At 38.5% G+C, this 20,169-nt stretch overlaps 2 protein-coding genes across 3 annotated transcripts; one reads left to right on the plus strand and one right to left on the minus strand.

Annotated features, from left to right (window-relative positions):
- Nucleotides 1–838: 838 nt before the first annotated feature.
- LOC123881030 (dnaJ homolog subfamily C member 16) lies at nt 839–9,523 on the minus strand. The gene is made up of 14 exons (XM_045929553.1): nt 9,141–9,523; nt 8,621–8,797; nt 8,005–8,091; nt 7,356–7,636; nt 6,873–7,053; nt 6,349–6,550; nt 5,965–6,166; nt 5,219–5,478; nt 4,701–4,873; nt 4,156–4,293; nt 3,493–3,594; nt 2,845–3,046; nt 2,166–2,295; nt 839–1,495 (listed from the first exon to the last, which is right to left on the minus strand). Exons 1-14 carry the CDS (start codon nt 9,293–9,295, stop codon nt 1,395–1,397), a joined length of 2,391 nt encoding a protein of 796 aa, XP_045785509.1. The 5' UTR covers nt 9,296–9,523; the 3' UTR covers nt 839–1,394.
- A 372-nt stretch (nt 9,524–9,895) lies between these two features.
- Nucleotides 9,896–20,162, plus strand: LOC123881035 (sugar transporter SWEET1). Of its 2 annotated transcripts, none has more exons than XM_045929562.1 (5): nt 9,896–10,074; nt 12,568–12,749; nt 16,351–16,630; nt 16,999–17,118; nt 18,791–20,162. In XM_045929562.1, exons 2-5 carry the CDS (start codon nt 12,580–12,582, stop codon nt 18,905–18,907), a joined length of 687 nt encoding a protein of 228 aa, XP_045785518.1. In that variant the 5' UTR covers nt 9,896–10,074; nt 12,568–12,579; the 3' UTR covers nt 18,908–20,162. The 2 variants fall into 2 exon arrangements, with proteins under 2 accessions (XP_045785518.1, XP_045785517.1); XM_045929561.1 differs by having other exon boundaries at nt 9,898–10,064; nt 12,570–12,749.
- Nucleotides 20,163–20,169: the final 7 nt, after the last annotated feature.

Here is a 20,169-nt window from a genome sequence, read left to right on the forward strand (position 1 = left end):
TTAAGAAATTAGCTCTAGTATCGACTAATTTGTGAGTTATAGTCGTTATTAGAGCTAATTTCTTAAACTGGATCCTTTTAAGTAAAGATTTTTATTTGAACCTGTAAGAATGATATTATTATTAATATTGTCGTATTAGTTTACAAGTTGCGAAAAACCAAATTAAATTTGAATTTCACGGGCAGACCCGTCGCTTTTACCTTAAAGGTGAACCGTACTTTTCACATGACAGTTGACACAGAGGAACTACAAATGAGTGAGATCTCAAAATATACCCAGATCATGGGATAACGAAGAGAGTACTCTTACAGCCGTATCTACAGAGCGTACTTTGACTTTGCTCAGACTAAGGCATTGTTAAAACGAGACAGCATTATATAGCTGGCATAAATCTGTCTCGTTTTAACTCAATCTTAAGTATGAGCAAACTCAACCTACACTATAAATACAATTGTTAAACCGATATGAGCCTGTGTTACTATACGAAACAGCAAAACCGTTCGAAAAAAAATCTTTTTATTAATACCAATACACCAGCAGTCAAAGGAGCCTATCATATAAGTGGTCGAGAGAAATCTTATTTTAACTGGGCAGTACATTCGCTTACCATAACTCAAAAGGATAAAATAAACCACTCAGGGCGCGTCCGCACTAGCATTCACGAGAAAAAGAATTAAAAATTACTCGTCATTGCGGACATGGCCTAATTCTTATGATGAGCGTACTTTGACTTTGCTTAGACTTGAAAGAGTAAGGCCCGGTATCCAGCTAAGCGGAGCGGAGAAAAGATGTGTACAGTGAACCAATCAGATTTTTAAAAGATGACGTGATAATACATTCTATTATGAATCTGATTGGTTGACTCAACACATCTCTCCTTTCCGCTTAGTTGGATACTGGACCTTAAAATGAGAGTGATTTATATAGTGAACATAAACGTGTCTCTTTTTAATTGTGTCTTAAATCTAAGAAAAATCAAAGTGCCCTCTATAGATCTCAGACTTAGTCCTTTCCCCAAAGTTTCTTTGACTCATTTCAATGAAAGATTTGAGTGTAATCCGAGATAAATAAAATGCTTTCGGCTGATGATTGAGACAAAAGATAAAAAACGCACAAGAGTAGAAGAGATTACAAATGTGATCCAAATGCGGTAATTGGCAGTCTTCACTTTAGAGGCTTATGTAACGTATCTGCTCCTTTTAATACTATTTGTTATACTTTTTTACTTTCAGCTGATTGCGCGAAAGAGTCAAGGAATATTTGAGGAAAAAACTAAGAAATCCGGTCTTGAACAATCAGAACTCATGACAAAAGAACCAACAATATTTTGTTGAGTCAAACAAAAACAGAATGTCGCCATAGGCACTGTAGAACCAAGGAGTTAATACACGCACTCACTTGGTAGTCATGTCTGGCCAATAGTTTACGTAATACCTGTGGGTGCTGCCTTCGAACAGTCTGTCCAGCCAATTCTCCAACCCGTCTAGAAGGTTCTCTGTAAATGGAAACATTCCTTTATTCATACCATCCCCTGTAGCTCGTAAACTATTCTGAATGAAAAATTATTCTTACAAAAGTTACAGAAAATATGACGTTATAAATATACAGGGTGTGAGTGTAACTAGAACGCTAGCAGACTTAGCGTAAACACAACCCAAAGCCAATAACCTTAATTAACAAATTGCCCTATTTTGTAGTTTTAGTGATTCAAATCCACAATGTATAGTGTGCAAAATTCGAGTCAATGTCTCGTTTACGATGCGGCATTGGGTCCAAGTGGCCTATTTACGTAATGTTCGTTGACCTCTAGCTTCAGTCAGATGTTTTATTTGCAATATATGTATTGTGTAACTTTTAAAAGTACAGGATTTGAAAAATCGAGTTTTTTATGGTATCCTATCTCTAATATTCAGTAATATCACCTGTCTCTATTTTTGCTAGCCTTCTGGTTTCACCCTGTATGTAGGAGTAGTACTTTATTATTATTGTAAATTGAATACTTGAAAAGAGCAACCGCTGAGTTTCTTGCTGGTTCTTCACGGTAGGAACGGCAATCCGAACCAGTGGTAGATTATTTTGACGATTCAAAAGCACTTGTAAAAGTTTACTTGAATAAAAATATTTTGTTTTTTTTTTTTTTTTAAATTAATATCTGGAATAAACACCTTGCAACAGTAGCGGTGGGTCGTAGTGGTCTTCGTCAGAGGAGTCGGGGTCGGTAGTGAAGCCGATGAAGGCGCCGGCCTCCGGGTCGGCCGCGCGCCCGCCCAGCGACACTGTCATGCGACTCATGCGCTGCAATTCAAATACGCGCATAATAGTTTTTGAAAGACAAAATCTTCTTAGTTATAAGAAAATTTTGAAGCCTCGATAGCTCAACGGTTAAGGAGCGGACTGATTTTCGAAAGGCCGGCGGTTCAAACCCCACCCGTTGCATTATTGTCGTACCCACTCCTGGCACAAGCTTTACGCTTAATTGGAGGGGAAAGCGGAGTATTAGTCATGATTAGTATGGCTAATATTCTTAAAAAAAAAAAAAGTGATTTATATTACAAGCTAAGCCTCGATAGCTCAACGTTTGAGGAGCGGACTGATTTTCGAAAGGTCGGCGGTTCAAACCCCACCCGTTGCCCACTCCTCTTACACTCACTCCTGGTACAAGCTTTACGCGTAATTGGAGGGGAAAGGGGAGTATTAGTCATGATTAGTATGGCTAATATTTAAAAAAAAAAAAATAGTGATAGTGACAGGCTACCTAGGCACAGTAACAGGCTTGCGACTCCTATACTCCGCCTCAGAAAGGGCCAAAAGTCATTTGTCAACTAAATTAAATAATGAACATACCTTATGAGGCTTGGTGCACTCGGGATGCTTGGCGTGGTAGATGCAGAAGTACTTGCGGTGCGGGTTGAGCGCCAGCACGGTGCCCACGCAGTTCCTCGCGTTCACGCGCAGCTCGCCGCCGCCCAGCGACAGCTGCAGCACGCGGCAGAACCATTCCACGTTCCGTTCCACGCACAAGTACGCGAACACTAGCGTTTTGTTCCTACAAAAATACCATATTAAGAAGATGCTCCAGAATGTTTGTGCTTTCGTGGTTTAGCTGCCAACCAGCTACCGTCTGTGCGGGAAAAAATGCTCTCCAAGCCGGTCAATCTTTTTTTATTCCATTATACGTTAGTTCTTAACTGCAATCTCACCTGGCAGTAAGTAATACAGTCTAAGGTGGAAGCGGGCTAACTTGGAAGAAATATGGCAGTTTTTAATTAAACCCATAATGATACCCCTTATAGGTTTTACACAGCATTGTACTGGAACGCTAAACCGCTTTGCGGCACGTCTTTGCCGGTTAGGTGGTAACTAAGCACGGCCGTAGCATCCCACCAGACGAAACTGAATGGACCTAGAAGTTTTACTTCAAAAACTGGTCAAGTCAGAACAAAATAGGATCATGCTTACAAAACCAATGTTAGCCCAAATATAACAACTTACTTGCGATATGGCCACACAATTTTGTGAAATTTAGACAGCAGCTGCACCCGACTTTGCATGTCTACCAATAACACAATTGTTCGGCAGCCTGGCTTCTGTAACCTGCAACCAAATTCATTTTATACCAATTAAAACCATGCATCAGGATCATAGCATTTGTCGATTCAAAAGTACTTGTAAAAGTTGAATTGAATCTATATCCATACCAATATTATAAATGGGAAAGTGTGTCTGTCTGTCTGCTACCTTTTCACTGCCTAACAGTTTAACCGGTTCTGACGAATTTTGGTACAGGTGATTACCTGTACCAAAACAGGTGATTACCGGGGATGGACATAGGTTTTTTTTATCCTGGAAAATGAAACAGTTCCCATAGGACCTTTAGAACCTAAATCCACGCGGACGAAGTCGTGGGCATCCTCTGGAGAGATGTGTGGGGACTGCCAATTTGCACTTGGGCAACGAAGTGGAGTATGACCACTCTTTTCATTCTGAGAGGAGACCCGTTCTGTTATGAGTACAGCTATACTCACGTATTTAGTCGATGTGAGCCTGACTAGTTTCAAACCTATCCGGGATCCTTTTTAATAGTGGTCTTGCATTAAGATTTGTTCTGAGTAGCGGGCCAGCGATGGTTTAAGATGATACCTAATGATCACTCACCTAACTAATCCATTGTATTTCTCGGCTCGTAACTCGTGCAGCCGCATCTCGGGTTGCGGATCATTGTTGTTTCGTTTGGCGCCATTTTGTCGACGCCGCTCCTCTTTCTGTCGCTGAACCGATTCTTCTTCCACGCGACTGGCAAAAGTGGAGACAGCGGAATTATAGAGATCCGATAACGTTTTGTGGGTCGAAAAGATTTTAAAGCATATTTACATAGTTTCTGAGATAACCCCACATATACACGAACTCGGCACGGCAAGGACTTTAATTTATTATACTATATAATTATTATAATATTATTGGGAATTATAGTGCTGCGAAATGCCGCACTGAACGTCATAATTCACTCATATAAGTTACGTCATGAAGTAGCCCGCAGCGAACACGGAGAGTGCGGCGAGCGCATGGTGCGTGCGGAGAGCGGTGAGTGCACGCTCACTCGCCACACCAAAGCGGCTCACCGCATGCCATACTGCACCCGCGGCTGCTTTGTTAATCAACTCCTACATGATATACTGCCCTGAACGTCATATATCACTAACATAAGGTACGCCATGAAGTAGCCCGCAGCGAGCACGAGCGCGACTGTGGCGAGCACGGAGAGAGCGGAGAGCGCGTGGTGCGTGCGGAGAGCGGAGAGCGCACGCTCGCTCCACTCACAAAGGCGACTCACCGCGCGCCATACCGCGCCCGCAGCCGCTTCGTCCACTAGCTCCTGAGGGATGGAGTATAACATCACATAAAGTATAAAAAGTAGCTTTATATAGCTAATTTTCCATTGAAAATATTATACTGATCCGTTAATAAAATCAAATCTTCATCCACATTTACTTTTTCATTCAAATAAAAGTTTGAAAGCACTGATATACTGATACACTACTACAAGTTCTAATACACGTGTTTAAGACTTAGTAGTGTATGCGGATCAAATTATGTCCATGCAGTGTCCTAGAGTTGTTATAACAATACGTAAAAACCCTTTTAGATGAAGAAAACCTGTTTGCTTTGTTTTATTCACTGCACCGAAGATGACACCTTAAAATTGTGTTTTGAGACCCACCTGAACCCGTGTTTCATAGGCCACCACCTCAGTGGGCCTCAGCAGTCTCTTCACCAACTGCTCCAAAGCCCTCTTGGTCTCGTTCAGGCGCTCGTGGTACCGAAGCGCCTCCTCGCCCCGCGCGCCCCCTTCTCTTAACTCGTCGGGGTGGCATTTGGCGCAAGTAGGCCAGGTCTCGTTGAGCCATTCGTAGTGTATCCGAGTGGCTTCGCGTCGCCAGATTACCACGATACGGTGTTCTAGGGTTGTCATGTCGATACCTATAAAACATCGAATGTATTTAAAATTCGCGTAAATATTTAAATTTAAATAATTGAATCAGTTTCTTTTCATATTGTTTTTTTGCTGAATTAGACAGATATTGATCGTTGCTGGCGGACAGCACGCTATGAAGACAGAATATATGGCACTGTGGAAAGAAATACAACAAGCGCCTGCCGCGCACCTGTATCTTCTATAGATCTTTTTATAGATAGTATTCTAAAGTCCCTTAATGTTTTATGCCATTACAAGGTAGCGCTTGACTGCAATCTCATCTGGTGGTAACCCTTAAGTGATGATGCAGTCTAAGATGGAAGTGGACTAACTTGTAACTTGTGGGGGGGGGGGGGGGGGGGTAGTTTTACTGAACCTATACTGTATATCGGTTTGAACATATTATGTATATGTGTTTTTGACGTATGCTGGTGTGTAAGTCAAACAACAGTTGGTCAAAGAAAAATCAACCAAAATTAGCGTAAACTCACCGGAGCCATTGGCGAGCGCGTGCACGAAGTCGGGTTGAGCGTGCGCGTACACGTAGGCGTAGCGGATGCGTTCAGGCGCGCGACGTGCAAGCGCGCGCAGGACGCGCAGGCTGTGCGCGTGCGCGTCGCGCGCGATCAGCACGCAGCACAGCCGCCGCCGCGCCGCGCGCCACTCCACCGGGCACACCGTGTCCAACACGCTCTGGAACAATGGTACATTGTGGTGGAGCTCTTCTCGGATAAGACCCTTGTAGCCCACATACGGACACTAGATGACTATTCTACTACTGACACTCATACGAAAGGATCATACAACGTCACTACTGAGCAGTAGTGATGTTGTGGGTTGATCCTTATGATGATGATGATGACTAAAGCACATACCTGTGAGGACAATCTGGGCAAAGTTAACATCTGGTTGGCCTCTATGAGTTGCCGCAGCGTCTGTGTGGGAATCTCTGTAGTGCTGACAGTCGCCGCGGGCTCCACACTGTCTTCCTTCAACAACACCATGGTGTCCATACTGCGTTGGACTTTGTATCGAGCGCTTGTGTTCTGGGTATCTCGAGATGTTATGTCGACGAACCTACAAAATAATGCATCATTTATATTACCAACTTCAACATAGTAATGAAAATGACATACTTCAGAGAATAAAAACCAGTCAAGTCAGACTTGCATATGAAGGGTTCCACACCATCGCACAAGGAATTATTTCAAACCAATATAAAGCAAGTTAATGATGGACAGCGCCATCTTGATGTGATTTAGTAAACTAATATTTGGTCCATAATTAACTTGCAGTATTGCACATAAAAGTGTTATATTATCTTGTACGATGGTACGGAACCCTTCGAGTGCGAGTCTGACTCGCACTTGACTGGCTTTTTTGAAAGACTACCACTTACGCAAAAGACACCCTGTCCCGGTAATGGAAAGCTGTGATGAGGTATCTCAGGCGTATATTCTGTCTCTCCTCGAATATGAGAGCCTTCACTTTGTTGTCTTCAAAGTCGCTGACAAAAGAGTCCACATTGGCGTCGGTGAGACTACGGACCAGTTTGTAGGGGAACTTCCAACGGACAAACTCTGCAACAAAAATGTCAATTAAATCTATTGCTTCTCATACCAATTAAACTTCTTATTATGAGCATTAGTTTCAATTTGTTACATTGTCATTTTCAAATTCAGGACAAAAAATACTTGTCATTTTCAAATGTATTTTTTGCATATGTCATCGTCATGCTCTCCTTGAACCCCAAGCCCCTTGCTTGCACCTTGCCCAACATTACGTTCAGTAACCGTGAGGCTCCCACCAGTGATGGCATGACACCTAATTTTCTTATGTTGTCATATTTGTATGACATGACAAAATGACCTTTTGTACTCACCTAATATCTTAGGCAGCGACGCGAGCCCCTCCTTGTAGATATACACTTGCTTATCCAGTATGACAGTGAGGCACGGCACGCCGTGCACGCCCACGCGCCGCGCCAGGCTCGCCTCGTGCCCCGCGTGCACCGTGGCCAACGTTACGCCAAGCGGCTGCAAAGCTTCTACCAAGCGGCGCCAAGCCGTGGCCGAACGCACACAGTCAAAACACCAGTCAGTGTAGAACAGGACTAATGCGGGTGTATGGACGCTCTTTTCTAGGATGTTGTTTTCAAAATGTCTGAAAAGATGAAAAAGTTAAATTACAAGCCCCAACCAGTAGTAGTATAAAACTTTATTGCAACTAAAGACAAACCATACTCATAGATATGAACAAGACAAAAAGATAATAAAATTTTGTAAGTCATAGCTGTAACTCTTATTTGGCTCTTATTTGACTTGGCCAAAGCTTTTGATAAAGTTGACCAATAAAACTTTCATTAAAAAATTATAGATTGTTCTAAATTATACATATTCTATACAATATAGGCCCTTTGTTGCTATTTTATTGGAGCTGTATAACCATTGTTGAAACAATATGTGGAGTAATACAAGGATGTCCTTAGGACTCATTGGTTTAAAGTATTTATAAAATTGTAGAAGATATACCTTGCAGTAACAGACAATTTATGGAATAATGTTATGTCTTGATCTTGAGTTCTGAAATGTGTGCTGAAATACTCGAACGGGTCATTGCTGAAACAAATATTAACTATCAATGCAACATAGGTTATAGTCTACTAATGGATAGTCTGTGTGTTATTATGCTAAATAAGAATGTGCCTAATGCATTGTTATTTTTTTTTAAACTATCTTCGCATTATTGCCTTTGTAATAAAACTGGTTAGCTGCACTTTAGTTGGACATAGGTAGAATCATTTTTGTGTTTTATATAGTAGTAGATTAGGATATAGTATATGATATAAATAATTACTTGATCCATGTTAAATTATCATCATAACAAATATTTGCCTAAAACTAATGATAAGAAATTCAACTAACTTGGGTATATCAGCACAAGTTTGATAAACACATTTTAGTTTCTCATAATCATGATGACAAACTTATTTGATCACCCGCATCTTTACTTGACAAATATTATAAATCCTACCCCTTGGGAATTTTCAAAAATCAGGATTTAAACCTTTCTAGATCCAAAGGGTTAGGCTGGGTGTTGATGAGTTGGACAATTATTTTTATATGTATTTATTAACTAAATCCATACCTGAATCTAGCATACTGGCTATAGTCATGCCTCTGCTTATACATGTGGTCATCTTCATTGGTGATACCATACAAGTCATAAGCCTGTCTGCGCTCAGTGTCAGACAGGAGCTCATAAGCTTGCTTGATCTCCACAAATCGCGACTCCGCATTTGGGTCCTCATTTTTATCTGGATGCCTGTGGGAAACAAAAACGAAATGGATGTGACATTGCACGATTTTTCCATGAAAGTCAAAAGGCCAAAAGAGATTTGGGCTAGATACTCTATTTCTGTAGTGTAAATAAATGTAGCTTTGTTTTCTGTCATAATATATAATTGGTACTATAGAAACCAAATTAAAAAAAAAATTATGAAGACTCTTGTAGTAAGACAATAATATGGTTAAGTAAAATTATTCTTCTTCACACCAGTGTAGTGCACTACACTGAAGTGCACAAGAATTTTAAGTTGAAGGCAGCTTGAAATGACCTATATTATTTAAAAATCAATAAAGTAACCAGAAAAAATGCAAATACTTACCATTCTTTCGCTAGTTGTCTGTACGCCTTACGGATTTCGGGCAAAGTCGCTCTCCTGTGAATACCCAGGATCTTGTAAGGGTCACCGATCTTCTGGCCCAAGATTATCGGGACCACAGCCACTAACAACAATACACACAGTCCCTTCCATCGCATATTATGAAGTTGAAACGACCGACCCAGGGTAGGCAAACCTCCGTTCTATTCCGAGAACTATTATCAAACCGACATCGTTATTCTATGACCAAACACATTACTGTATCAAACTAGCGGATAATTTCAAGAATCTCATATCACTCATTCGTCCTAGAATAGAACGAGATGGCTGAAAAATCGTGAAAATCTTGGGAAAATTCATGAAAATTTCAAAATGACAGATGCCAAATTCAAATTACTAACCACAGACCAGTAATCCGAAGATCACAAACAACACCAAAGAGCATTATAATTTTTATGTAGCCCAAAAACTCTGGACTCTAGGCTTTATTAAAGAAAATATTATAAATACAGGTAGCTTTAGAACGTGTTAAAATGAAATTAAAATGATCATATTTATCCTGGAAAATCGAAGAGTTCTCAGTTTTCATGGGATTCGTATACAACCTAAATCCACACGAAGTCACGGCCATAATAATACTATATTTCAATAGTACATTGTCCTAAATGTAAAAAAAAAAATGGCTGACAAAGCTAGAATCCAGATCCGTAAAACCAATTAAAAAACTGTTTGAAACTTATCAGTTATCACAGACCAATAATCCGGTGTCAAATGTCAATTATTCTTATTCTTCGAGGAATTTTGAAGGGGCAAGACCTCGTGTTAATTTTTCTTGGTTTTTAAAACAAATATAATAAGTGACCGTATTATATGATTAATCATTTAATTTAATAGTTCATTTATTTTATCTGCAAGGGAACTGAACCGGTAAATATATAATTTCTACTGTTTTAGTAGGGTAGTGTACGAAAGTTTTTAGTTTTATGTACCTAACTACTTAACTTCTTAATGATCTGATAAAACAATATGTAAATAATAAATTAATCAAAGAAAAGAAGAATTAGGTACGTGTGTAATGTATTTAAGTTAAAAAAGTCTTTTATGTACCTACTTAAAGTTTAGTAGATACAGTAGTTAGTACATTTTTGGTTGAGTCTACCTGTGGTTTTAATTTTGTGTTTGTTTTATAATTTTATTGCATAATAATTACTCATTAAAGTTTCCAAATTTGAAATAGCTAGCCACATACTCCATGTATTGTAATTTTGGTAGGTAGGTAAGTAACAAATTAAGTTCCAAATTAAGTTTCAACCAACACATAAGTGCCTATCTAACAGTCAAAAACCCTAATATTAAGTATAATGCAATTACATTATTATTTTATTTTTTGATGAGTCTGCAGTTTATGCTGTACTTTAAACTTGTTTATTTTTAAGCTAAGTGCTAACTGCTATGCAATAATTACTTACAAATGTAGGTTATAAAATAGCTGATAAGAATTCTTTTTTCGTTGTAATATGTTAATTATTGTCATACATTTTGATAATACGCTTTACTCTGGTGAAACTATCACTCTGTTATATTATAGTCAATTAAGGTCAAATTAGTAAATAATGCTTAACAGCCCTTATACCAAATATTGTCATTTTTGAAAGCTTTTTAGGGTTCCGTACCACAAAAGAAAAACGGAACCCTTATAGGATCACTATGTTGTCTGTCTGTATAGCACAAGTAAAGGTAGAAATCTGAAAACCGTGAATTTGTGGTTACATTGCTGTATTGCCATCGTGTTTCAATGAGATACACTACAGTGAATTAATTTATCCAAGTCTCCTATGTTCAGGCTTGGGGCTGTGAGAGTGAGGGAATAGAGAGTGCACTTGTGTTTGCGTAAACATTTGTGCACTATAATATCTGCCGCGCAGTTGGAGATTCTCTACGATGATTTGCAGCCATGACAAAAATTCTGTCTGGAGGACATTATAACTATGCTTGTCGTGACGTCACAGATAGGGTGTGTCGTGACGCACTGTCAAATGGTAGTTAATACAAGTGCATCAATTGAGACCCATTTGTTAGAGAGCCAGGATGTGATGCTTGTAACCTATTAGTGGTCCACGCTAGTCACTTTTAAGAGGTTTGTTACAAATGCACATGCAATGTGTCGCTAGTAATTTGCTTTGATTCATTTTCCTTGAAGCTTAATTAAACTGTAAACTACAATAAGTGGCAAGGTTATCTATTTTTAGAGCTGAATTTTTGCAAGATGCAAGCTCCTTTTCGGTGGCCTAAGTGTCTGTAAATTTTGCAGTGAAAGACAAAGCATTTGTTCAAAAAAAGTTAATTCAAGTAATTGTTTGACCAATTACAATGGAAAAATTGCATGACAGAACTCAGGACATGCATAAGGTAGGGATCCGTAGCCATGCTAGCTGCTCTAGCATCATAAATTAAAAGCTGTTAAGTACAAAAAATATATACCTTGGCAAACAGATTTCGTTTAAAAAGTCAAGACACCGAGATGAACTTGAAAGACGCTTAAAAATCACATGGAACAAATTCTGGGCCTATAAATACATACTCAAGTCAGATTTACCTCTCAATTTAAAAACAAAAATAATGGATTCATGTTTGCTACCTTGCCTTACTTATGCTAGCCAAACCTGGATATTCAACAAATATACAAAAAATAAAATCCAAACTGCTCAGAGGGCAATGGAACGGAGCATTCTTGGTCTGCGTAGAATACACAAAACTAAAAATGTAGCTATAAGAAAAAAAACGAAAGCTATTGATGCATTAAAACATGCCATGAAGTTAAAGTGGAATTGGGCTGGTCATGTTATTCGACTCACAGATAAAAGATGGACAAAGACTGTGACTGAATGGCGTGGCCCAGTTGGGAAACGAAAGAGAGGTAGACCTGTCGAAAGCTGGGAAAATGAAATCAAAAAAACGGGAGGCATTAACTGGAAAAAAAAGGCCCTAGACAGGAAGACCTGGAGAAATCTGGAGGAGGCCTTTACTCAATGAGAGGTCCTTAATATTAAAATGAAAATTATTATTTTTTGTCAACCAATTCTTTGTTTAGTTTACTAAGGATAAATAAAAGGCTTTTTTATTTTTTATTTTTATTTTTTATTTTTTATTTTTATTTTTATTTTATTTAAGTACAAAAAAAAACAATTATCGCCAAAAAAAGTAATTTTCAAAGGATGGTAGAGCTAAAAACTTTGGTGATCATTATTTCTTAAAGTGTAGTTTTTTTCTCAAAAAAACTGTCTAAGAATGCTCACAATAATTTTAAAATACCAATTCAATCTACAGTAAATATAAAGTTTTTGAAAGTTTATGATCAGGAGTCAAGACCCATAAATTTTGCATCTGTGAAGATAAGTTAAGAATTAGTTTCAGCAAGAATATTTGTTCCAGATCCATCAATATGGAGTCGATAAGCAAAGTCCTGCAGCCGTACAAGAATGAGGTGTCTCAAGTGACGCGCTTCGTCACCATCGCGCAGATGTTCTCGGGCTCCTTCATCTGCTACGACATCTACAAGCAAAACAGCACCAAGGGAATCGGCATCATGCCGTTTGTGGGCGGCCTTATTATGTGAGTTGCATTCCACTTCGCCCTATAATATATCCGCGAAAAGTTAGTATAAGGGCCGGCGCACATATGGTGGAGCGCAGCGCAGAGCATGCCCTTGAAGTTTTCTAATCGCGTGACACATTACGCGAATTTGTACCAGAGAGTGTGAGTGAGCACGCACGGGACTGCGCGCGGATGCGCAAGTATTCGCACGGATGCACAATTGATTTTAGATATTATTTCAATAAGGACAATGTTGATAATATTTTGACTGAAAAATGCTCTGCGCTGCGCTCCGCCATATGTGCCCCGGCCCTAACGCGTAAAACTTAACTTCACATGCGCCTTTTTAACTTAGTGTCAAATTTTTCAATGTCAAGAGTGCGATTTTAGTCCTTATTTTAAAGGTGAATAGTACTTTTTACATGACAGTTGACTCATAGAGTTAAAAGTCATTTTTGCGGATTATAGCGCTTTTGATCCTTTCGCTCTATTAGAGAAAAGTAGGTACCATGAGTAGACATTCCCTTCCCATACTCTATCCATGGAGAGAAGTTAGTATAGGGTTCTCTTTGTTACGTAATTGTATACACAAAAATCTCAGTGGGCGTTAACCATTTTGAGTCACCGACCAATCACAAACGAAACTATGTTTGCTAACTGAATTTCGAATGTTTTTTGAAAACATTTTCTAATACCTATTGTATTCGAAAATGCACCTCTGGACACTTTGCCTCGTTACAGTGGTTTGGGTGATATTTTTGATTTGTAATTTTCGAATTGAATTTTGAATGTTTTTTGAAAACATGTTTGTGATTGATTGGTAACTCAAAATGGTTAACACCCACTGAGATTTTTGTCTCTATCCTTTGCATGGGAATACGTAAAAGAGAAAGCGCTATACTAACTTCTTTTCGCGGACAGAGTGTGGCAAAGTTCCGTCACTTATAAAATGTAATACTCCTAGCCACAAACTTTACGCTAGTATGGATAGTACTATTGCATGAACCCGAACATACCCACTAACAAGAAAAAAAAAATTATCCAATAAAAACCTTTTTAATGAATAAATAAATAATTAATTAAAGTGTTTTAATGAATTAGTAATTTAATTGTAGTGAGCACGAATCTTTTAAAATTATAATGAGTACTTAAATCAAATTGCACGCCTGCTTGTCACGACGCGGCTGGTGTTTAAACTATCCAACTACCCATATTAAGAATGCGAAAGTATCTTAGTTTATTGGTTTGTCCTTCAATCACATAGCAATGGAGCAGCGGATCGACGTGTTTTTTGCGTGGGTATTGTTCAAAGACCTGGAAAGTGTCATAGACTACTTTTTATCCCGGAAAATCAAAGTTTCCATGGGATTTTTATAAACCTAAATCCACGCGGACGAAGTCGCCGGCATCTGTTAGTAAGCGTATAATTTTATTGCAACGGAGCAAAGAATCGACGAAATTTTTTGCATTGTTATTGGTTCTGTAAAGTGTCATAGGGTACTTTTTAGAGTTCCCACGGGTTTTTTGAAACCTAAATCCACGCGGACAAAGACGCAGGTGTCTGCTAGTGAGGATATAACTTTATGACCCTCTACGGGCGTCACTGGCTCGCTAATGTATGTCAATGTCGTCATCCACATATTATCCAACTCCCCAGTGAGAATCTACATTGCAAAATTATCAGGGGAGCTAAAGAGAATCAGTTGAGTTGATACTGTCCCCATTCAATCGCATTTTTAGGACAAAATGTGGACTTTGAATACTTTGTACTGTGTACCTAATCACTAATTATTTATTTTCCATCGTATTTGGAGAATAGTTCTAAACGATAGCAGCAAAAATACCACGACAACCTCATTAAAAAACAAGTTTGTCGAAAATAAACTTTTCCAGTTTTGAAAAACATATAGAGGGCATCCATTTACATTTAGGTATTATAGTTTTAGGCTTATGTAAATAAGATGTTCCTTATTAACCCCCGAACCAAAAAGAGGGGTGTTATAAGTTTGACGTGTGTATCTGTGTATCTGTCTGTGGCATCGTAGGTCCTAAACGAATGAACCGATCTTAATTTAGTTTTTTTATTTGAAAGGTGGTTTGATCGAGAGTGTTCTTAGCTATAATCCAAGAAAATCGGTTCAGCCGTTTGAAAGTTGTCAGCTCTTTTCTAGTTACTGTAACCTTCCTTGTCGGGGGTGTTATAAATTTTTAATTTACACTAGTGATAGGCTTCAACTTCATTATGGCAGCTGGTATATTATGATGCACAAATAAAGTTATGATAAGTGCAGTTAAAAGTCAAAGTCATAGTAAAAACTTGTTGTTATACATATTAAAAATGTACCTATATATATTTTTATTTTAAACTTTGAGGAATTATCAGTATGTATTTCTTCAATTAAAACCTTGGATTTGACCTTCTGGATAGTGTTTCTCTCGTATCATGATATTTTTCATTGTCAGTTGGCACTTGGCGGTAACAAGGTCGTATAGGCCGCGTATAGTGAGCCTCTTACGCATTTCAGTGAGAAGCTAACCTCTACTTTTTACCCGACTGCGGCAAAGCCAAAAAGAAGGGTTATGATTTTAGCAGTCTATGTATGTATGTTTGTATCCAGATTCTGTGTGTTCCACTGTAGCGCTTACACTACTCGGCCGATTATGATGAATGAGATGTCAATTGATTCTTTGTAATAAAGGTCCTGGTGACACAGGCTATATTTTTACAAAAAAAAAATTGTCCTAATGGATGTTACATCAAAAAATGTGAAAATCTCCAAAAAAATTATTTTGCTATTGTATCGAGTGGGATGTCAAATGAAAGACGAGAAAATTATGAGCTCATGAATATAAATGTACTAGATTAAAATATACCAAACGAGCAAAACTATTTCACTCTAATATTTCAGCGTGTTTTAGTTTTCAACTTTATCTTGTAATCAAACTAAATAAGTCAATATAAATGTAACTCTCTGCAAGTGAAAGAATTTGCAAATCATTAGTTCCGGAGATTACGCTCTACATTCAAACTTACAAAACCTCTTTATAATATTAGTATATAGATTAGCTGAATGATACCTGCGACTTCGCATGGATTTAGGTTTTAAAAATCCCGAGGAAACTGTCCGGAATATGAAATATTGTATGTCACTATCCGTCTTTGACTATGTCCACGCAAAGAATCACTCCGTTGCTCCGTTGCGGCGTAATTGAAGGACAGACAGATAAACTCTTCTTTGTTCAAGTTGCCTGTCTGTCTGTCCGTCTGTCGTGTCTGTCAAGAGAACCTATAGGGTACTTCCCGTTGACCTAGAATCATGAAATTTGGCAGGCAGGTAGCTCTTATAGCACAAACAAAGGAATAAATCCGAAAACCGTGAATTTTGTGGCTACATCATAGCAAAAAAAAATTAAAATTTGTTTGAATTTTCAAAGTACCAAGTGGGATATCATATGAAAGGGTTTTACTTACTTGTTAATTCTAAAGCAGTTTCGGAAAAAATATCCGAGAAGTTACGGAATCCTCGGTGTGTGAGTCTGACTCGCACTTGACCGGTTCTTTTTAATACATAAAAAGTCAATTAACTCAACAAGTCACCCTCTGAACTTTTGTCCCCAGGAGCGTCCTCAACTTAAAATTCGGCTTCATACTGCGGGATGATACAATGATCCAAGTCAACTTCATGGGCCTCGCGCTCAACGTCATCTACCTCGTCATATACTACGCCTACGCTCGGAACAAGGGAACTGTGTGGATGCAGATGGGCTTAGGAGGAGCGTTCTCGGCCGCTATGATTGGCTACGCCGAAATGGAAGACCCGAAACTCGTCGAAAACAGATTCGGGTTCATCATAACGGTGTTTATGTTCTATTTGATTGCGTCGCCTCTATTCGGTTTGGTAAGTTTATACTGCCTATACCTACTTGTATGTATGCGTCATCTATCTCGTCATATACTGTGCCTATGCTCGAAACAAGGGAACTGAAACATAAGATCCTAAATCGCGCTATTGGTTGGTTTACTACAAGAATCTAACTTGCGCTATTGGTTGTTTATTACAAGAACTTAACTGGCGCTATTTCGGTTGGTTTATTATAAGATCCTTACTCGCGCTATTGATTGGCTTATTACAAGATCCTAACTCGCGCTATTGGTTGGTTTACTACAAGAATTAACTTGCGATATTGGTTGGTTTATTAAAAGATCCTAACTCGCGATATTAGTTGGTTTATTACAAGATTCTAACTCGCGCTATCGTAATTACAGAAAGACATAATCAAGAACAAAAGCACTGAGGGTATGCCGTTCCCCATGATCATATCAGGTACAGTGGTAACCTTCATGTGGTTCCTGTATGGGATTATACTGAAGAATAAGTTCCTTGTGGTGAGTATTACCCCTGTTTTTATATTTATTTCTATGAAGTCTCTCAGTGCAACCGAAATCGGAACGTATAGTGCGTGTAGGTCCAAATTACTAAATAATAAAGTGTCATCCTTCATTTTCAATAATCTGACCTGTGAACCTACACTACGCATAGATACTGAGCACTGACCTCTATTAATAAACGCTGGACCAGCGATTGCCGGCCTGTTTTTGATGCAACTTGATTTTCGCCATTTAGTGATGACATTAATATACCTACTTATTTAGTTCCGAGTACGCTCACATGATGTTCACGGCTACCAGCGCCAAAATGGCGAAAATTAATTTGCTTCAAAAACAGCTTGTATTAGTAGAGGCATAGTTCATGACAGTTATGGAACTTCTAACAGAACGTCGAGGTTTCGACGTCACTAGCAGTCATAAATTTGACGCAGGTAGCCGTAAAGTAGCCCTATTTTTAACCTCCGACCCAAAAAGAGGGGTGTTATAAGTTTGACGTGTGTATTTGTGTATTTGTCTGTGGCATCGTAGCTCCTAAACTAATGAACCGACTTTAATTTAGTTTTTTTGTTTAAAAGGTGGATTGATCAAGAGTGTTCTTAGCTATAATCCAAGAAAATCGTTTCAGCCGTTTGAAAGTTATCAGCTTTTTCTAGTTACTGTGTAACCTTCACTTGTCGGGGGTGTTATAAATTTTTAATTTACACTTGTTCTTCGAGTTTACGCTGTCATAGCCTGATATTTGACACATCGTCGGTTTAGGATCAAACCGAGAGTTCCCTCACTCTAGTTCACTCTGTGAGAGGTTAGTGCTAATACATAAATCGTTGGGTTATTTGATCCGACCGACATATCAGGCTACGTCTCGGCCCGAGGTCTCTTTTCCGTCATCTTTACTAGTAAATATAATATAATCTTTTTAAGCTTGTGTCTATATTTCTTATCAACAAATGAATAATATGATGATAAAAAATTATAGATAGGTGCATATTGGCTATTGCTTAATAAGTAAGATATTAATACCCAAGAAGTTTGTACAAGAGATAATAATCATGTTTATGATAAATGTGTCTCTAAGCACATAAATAAATGTAAGTAAAGCACATAAATAATGTAAATAAGCAAAGAACATAGGACGCAACCATGACGCAACTAATAAGCTTATTGATAACATAATATTGAAAGAGTTGTCCGGACTAACTGACTGTACGCTGATGATCTATTAACGCACAATCTAAACCGTTGGGGTAAGAAACTCGAAGCGACCAGCGCGGATTACACTTACGATTCACTCGTCGAAAATATAAATCCTCTTTGTTCCTTACTAGATGATGCTCGCGGATTCGCCTGCGTGGGTTTCATAGGTTATTTAAAAATCCCGTAGGCACTCTTTGGCTTTCCAGGATAAAAAATCTAAGTCCATCCCCGGGATTCAGGCTTGTCAAAATCGGCTAAACGGATGAGCTGTGCACTACGCTAGCAGACGGACAGACACACTTTCGCATTTATAATATTAAGTATGGATCTAATTTATTAAGGGAATCTCTGTGTGTGAATAAATAAAATTTCAGATTTATAAGTTCAAAGGTTCGGGTAGACGTGATGAGTTAATCAGTAAGGACTTTTTTATATTATGTATATTTAATTACTTGAATTCTACCTTTTCTTTCAGCTACAAAACGTGGTGGTGTTCATGCTATGCGCGTTCCAGCTGTCACTGTTTGTGATCTATCCCTCCAAGCCAAAAGACGCCAAGAAGGAGAAGATTAAGGTCAAGAAGACCAACTAACCGAACGGATGGGTGAGCCGTATTGCGGACTGCAGGCCAATTGCCTTAGAATAAGTTTTTACATCTTAGGGCACTTTTCTGGAGATGTGGCGCGATGAGCGTCGCGTGGTGCGTCGCGTCGCGCTGTTAACTCAAGCATGTGGCCAAGTACAAAAGCGTTCTTGCAAAAGCGTTCTTGCAAAAGCGTTTGCTTGTTAACTGGCGTAGTATGCAGCGTATAGTCCTGTGTCAATCAAAACGAACTTTGACTTTGCTCAGACTTAAGACACTGTTAAAACGAGACAGCGTTATACCACTGGCATAAATCTGTCCCGTTTTAACTATAACTTAATTCTAAGCAATGTCAAAGTGCACACTATAGATTTCAACCTTACAGCCTGTTCCCACTTGTCGGCTGTCGGGTCCGGATTTTAATCGGATGTTCCAGTGACAGAACATTTTGACACAAAATCGGTTTCAGACAAGTGTGAATAGTTTCATATAAAATGTTCTGCCGCTGGAACATCAGATTAAAATCCGGGTCCGACAGACGACAAATGGGAACCGGCTGAGAGAGGCTGTCCACGGCGACTTTTTGCAGTGATTCAGTAGACTGCGTTATGTTGTCTACAGAATACATTTCGGTGTGTATCACCGAGATTCAGTACTTATAAATGTTGTCTCGGTTGCTCACCGAAGTTGAAAACGTCACGGAATAGGCCTGCTGCTGTATCCATACAGTTCCTTATTTTGTTATAATAATGCAGATATTTGTAAGAAGGCCATAACGAACAAAACGCGATGGCACAAAGTGTTACCATTCTTATGTTTCAATACCAAAATGGTAAAAAAGGATTCCTTATATAATGTCTGCGGTTTTAGTGCTCATTCTTAGTACATAAATATTGTGTCGGAATATAATTCCTATTTTCTATTACTTATATATATTGAAAAAATATAACATGTAGGTATATTATTCATATTATGACAAGCTATTTTTGCTAGCATATTGTAGTTTAGTTCGAATTGAAATGAATAAAATCATAAGGTCCTTTTTAATAACAACTTTAGTAATAAGTATTACTTTTTTAATCCCATAATACTTTTAAGGGGCTTTTATAGGAGGCCTATATAGCAGCCCCATTGATTGATACACACTAAAATTTAGTGACTTAATTGACATCAAACTATGATTAAACATGTAAAACTATAAAAGTTTGAGAGAATCACTAACAAAATCTATTTCATTGCCGAAATGCTCATAGGCTTGCTAATACCAAGTT

This window comes from Maniola jurtina, chromosome 3 (genome assembly GCF_905333055.1).
Source record: "Maniola jurtina chromosome 3, ilManJurt1.1, whole genome shotgun sequence".
Lineage (NCBI taxonomy): Eukaryota > Metazoa > Arthropoda > Insecta > Lepidoptera > Nymphalidae > Maniola > Maniola jurtina.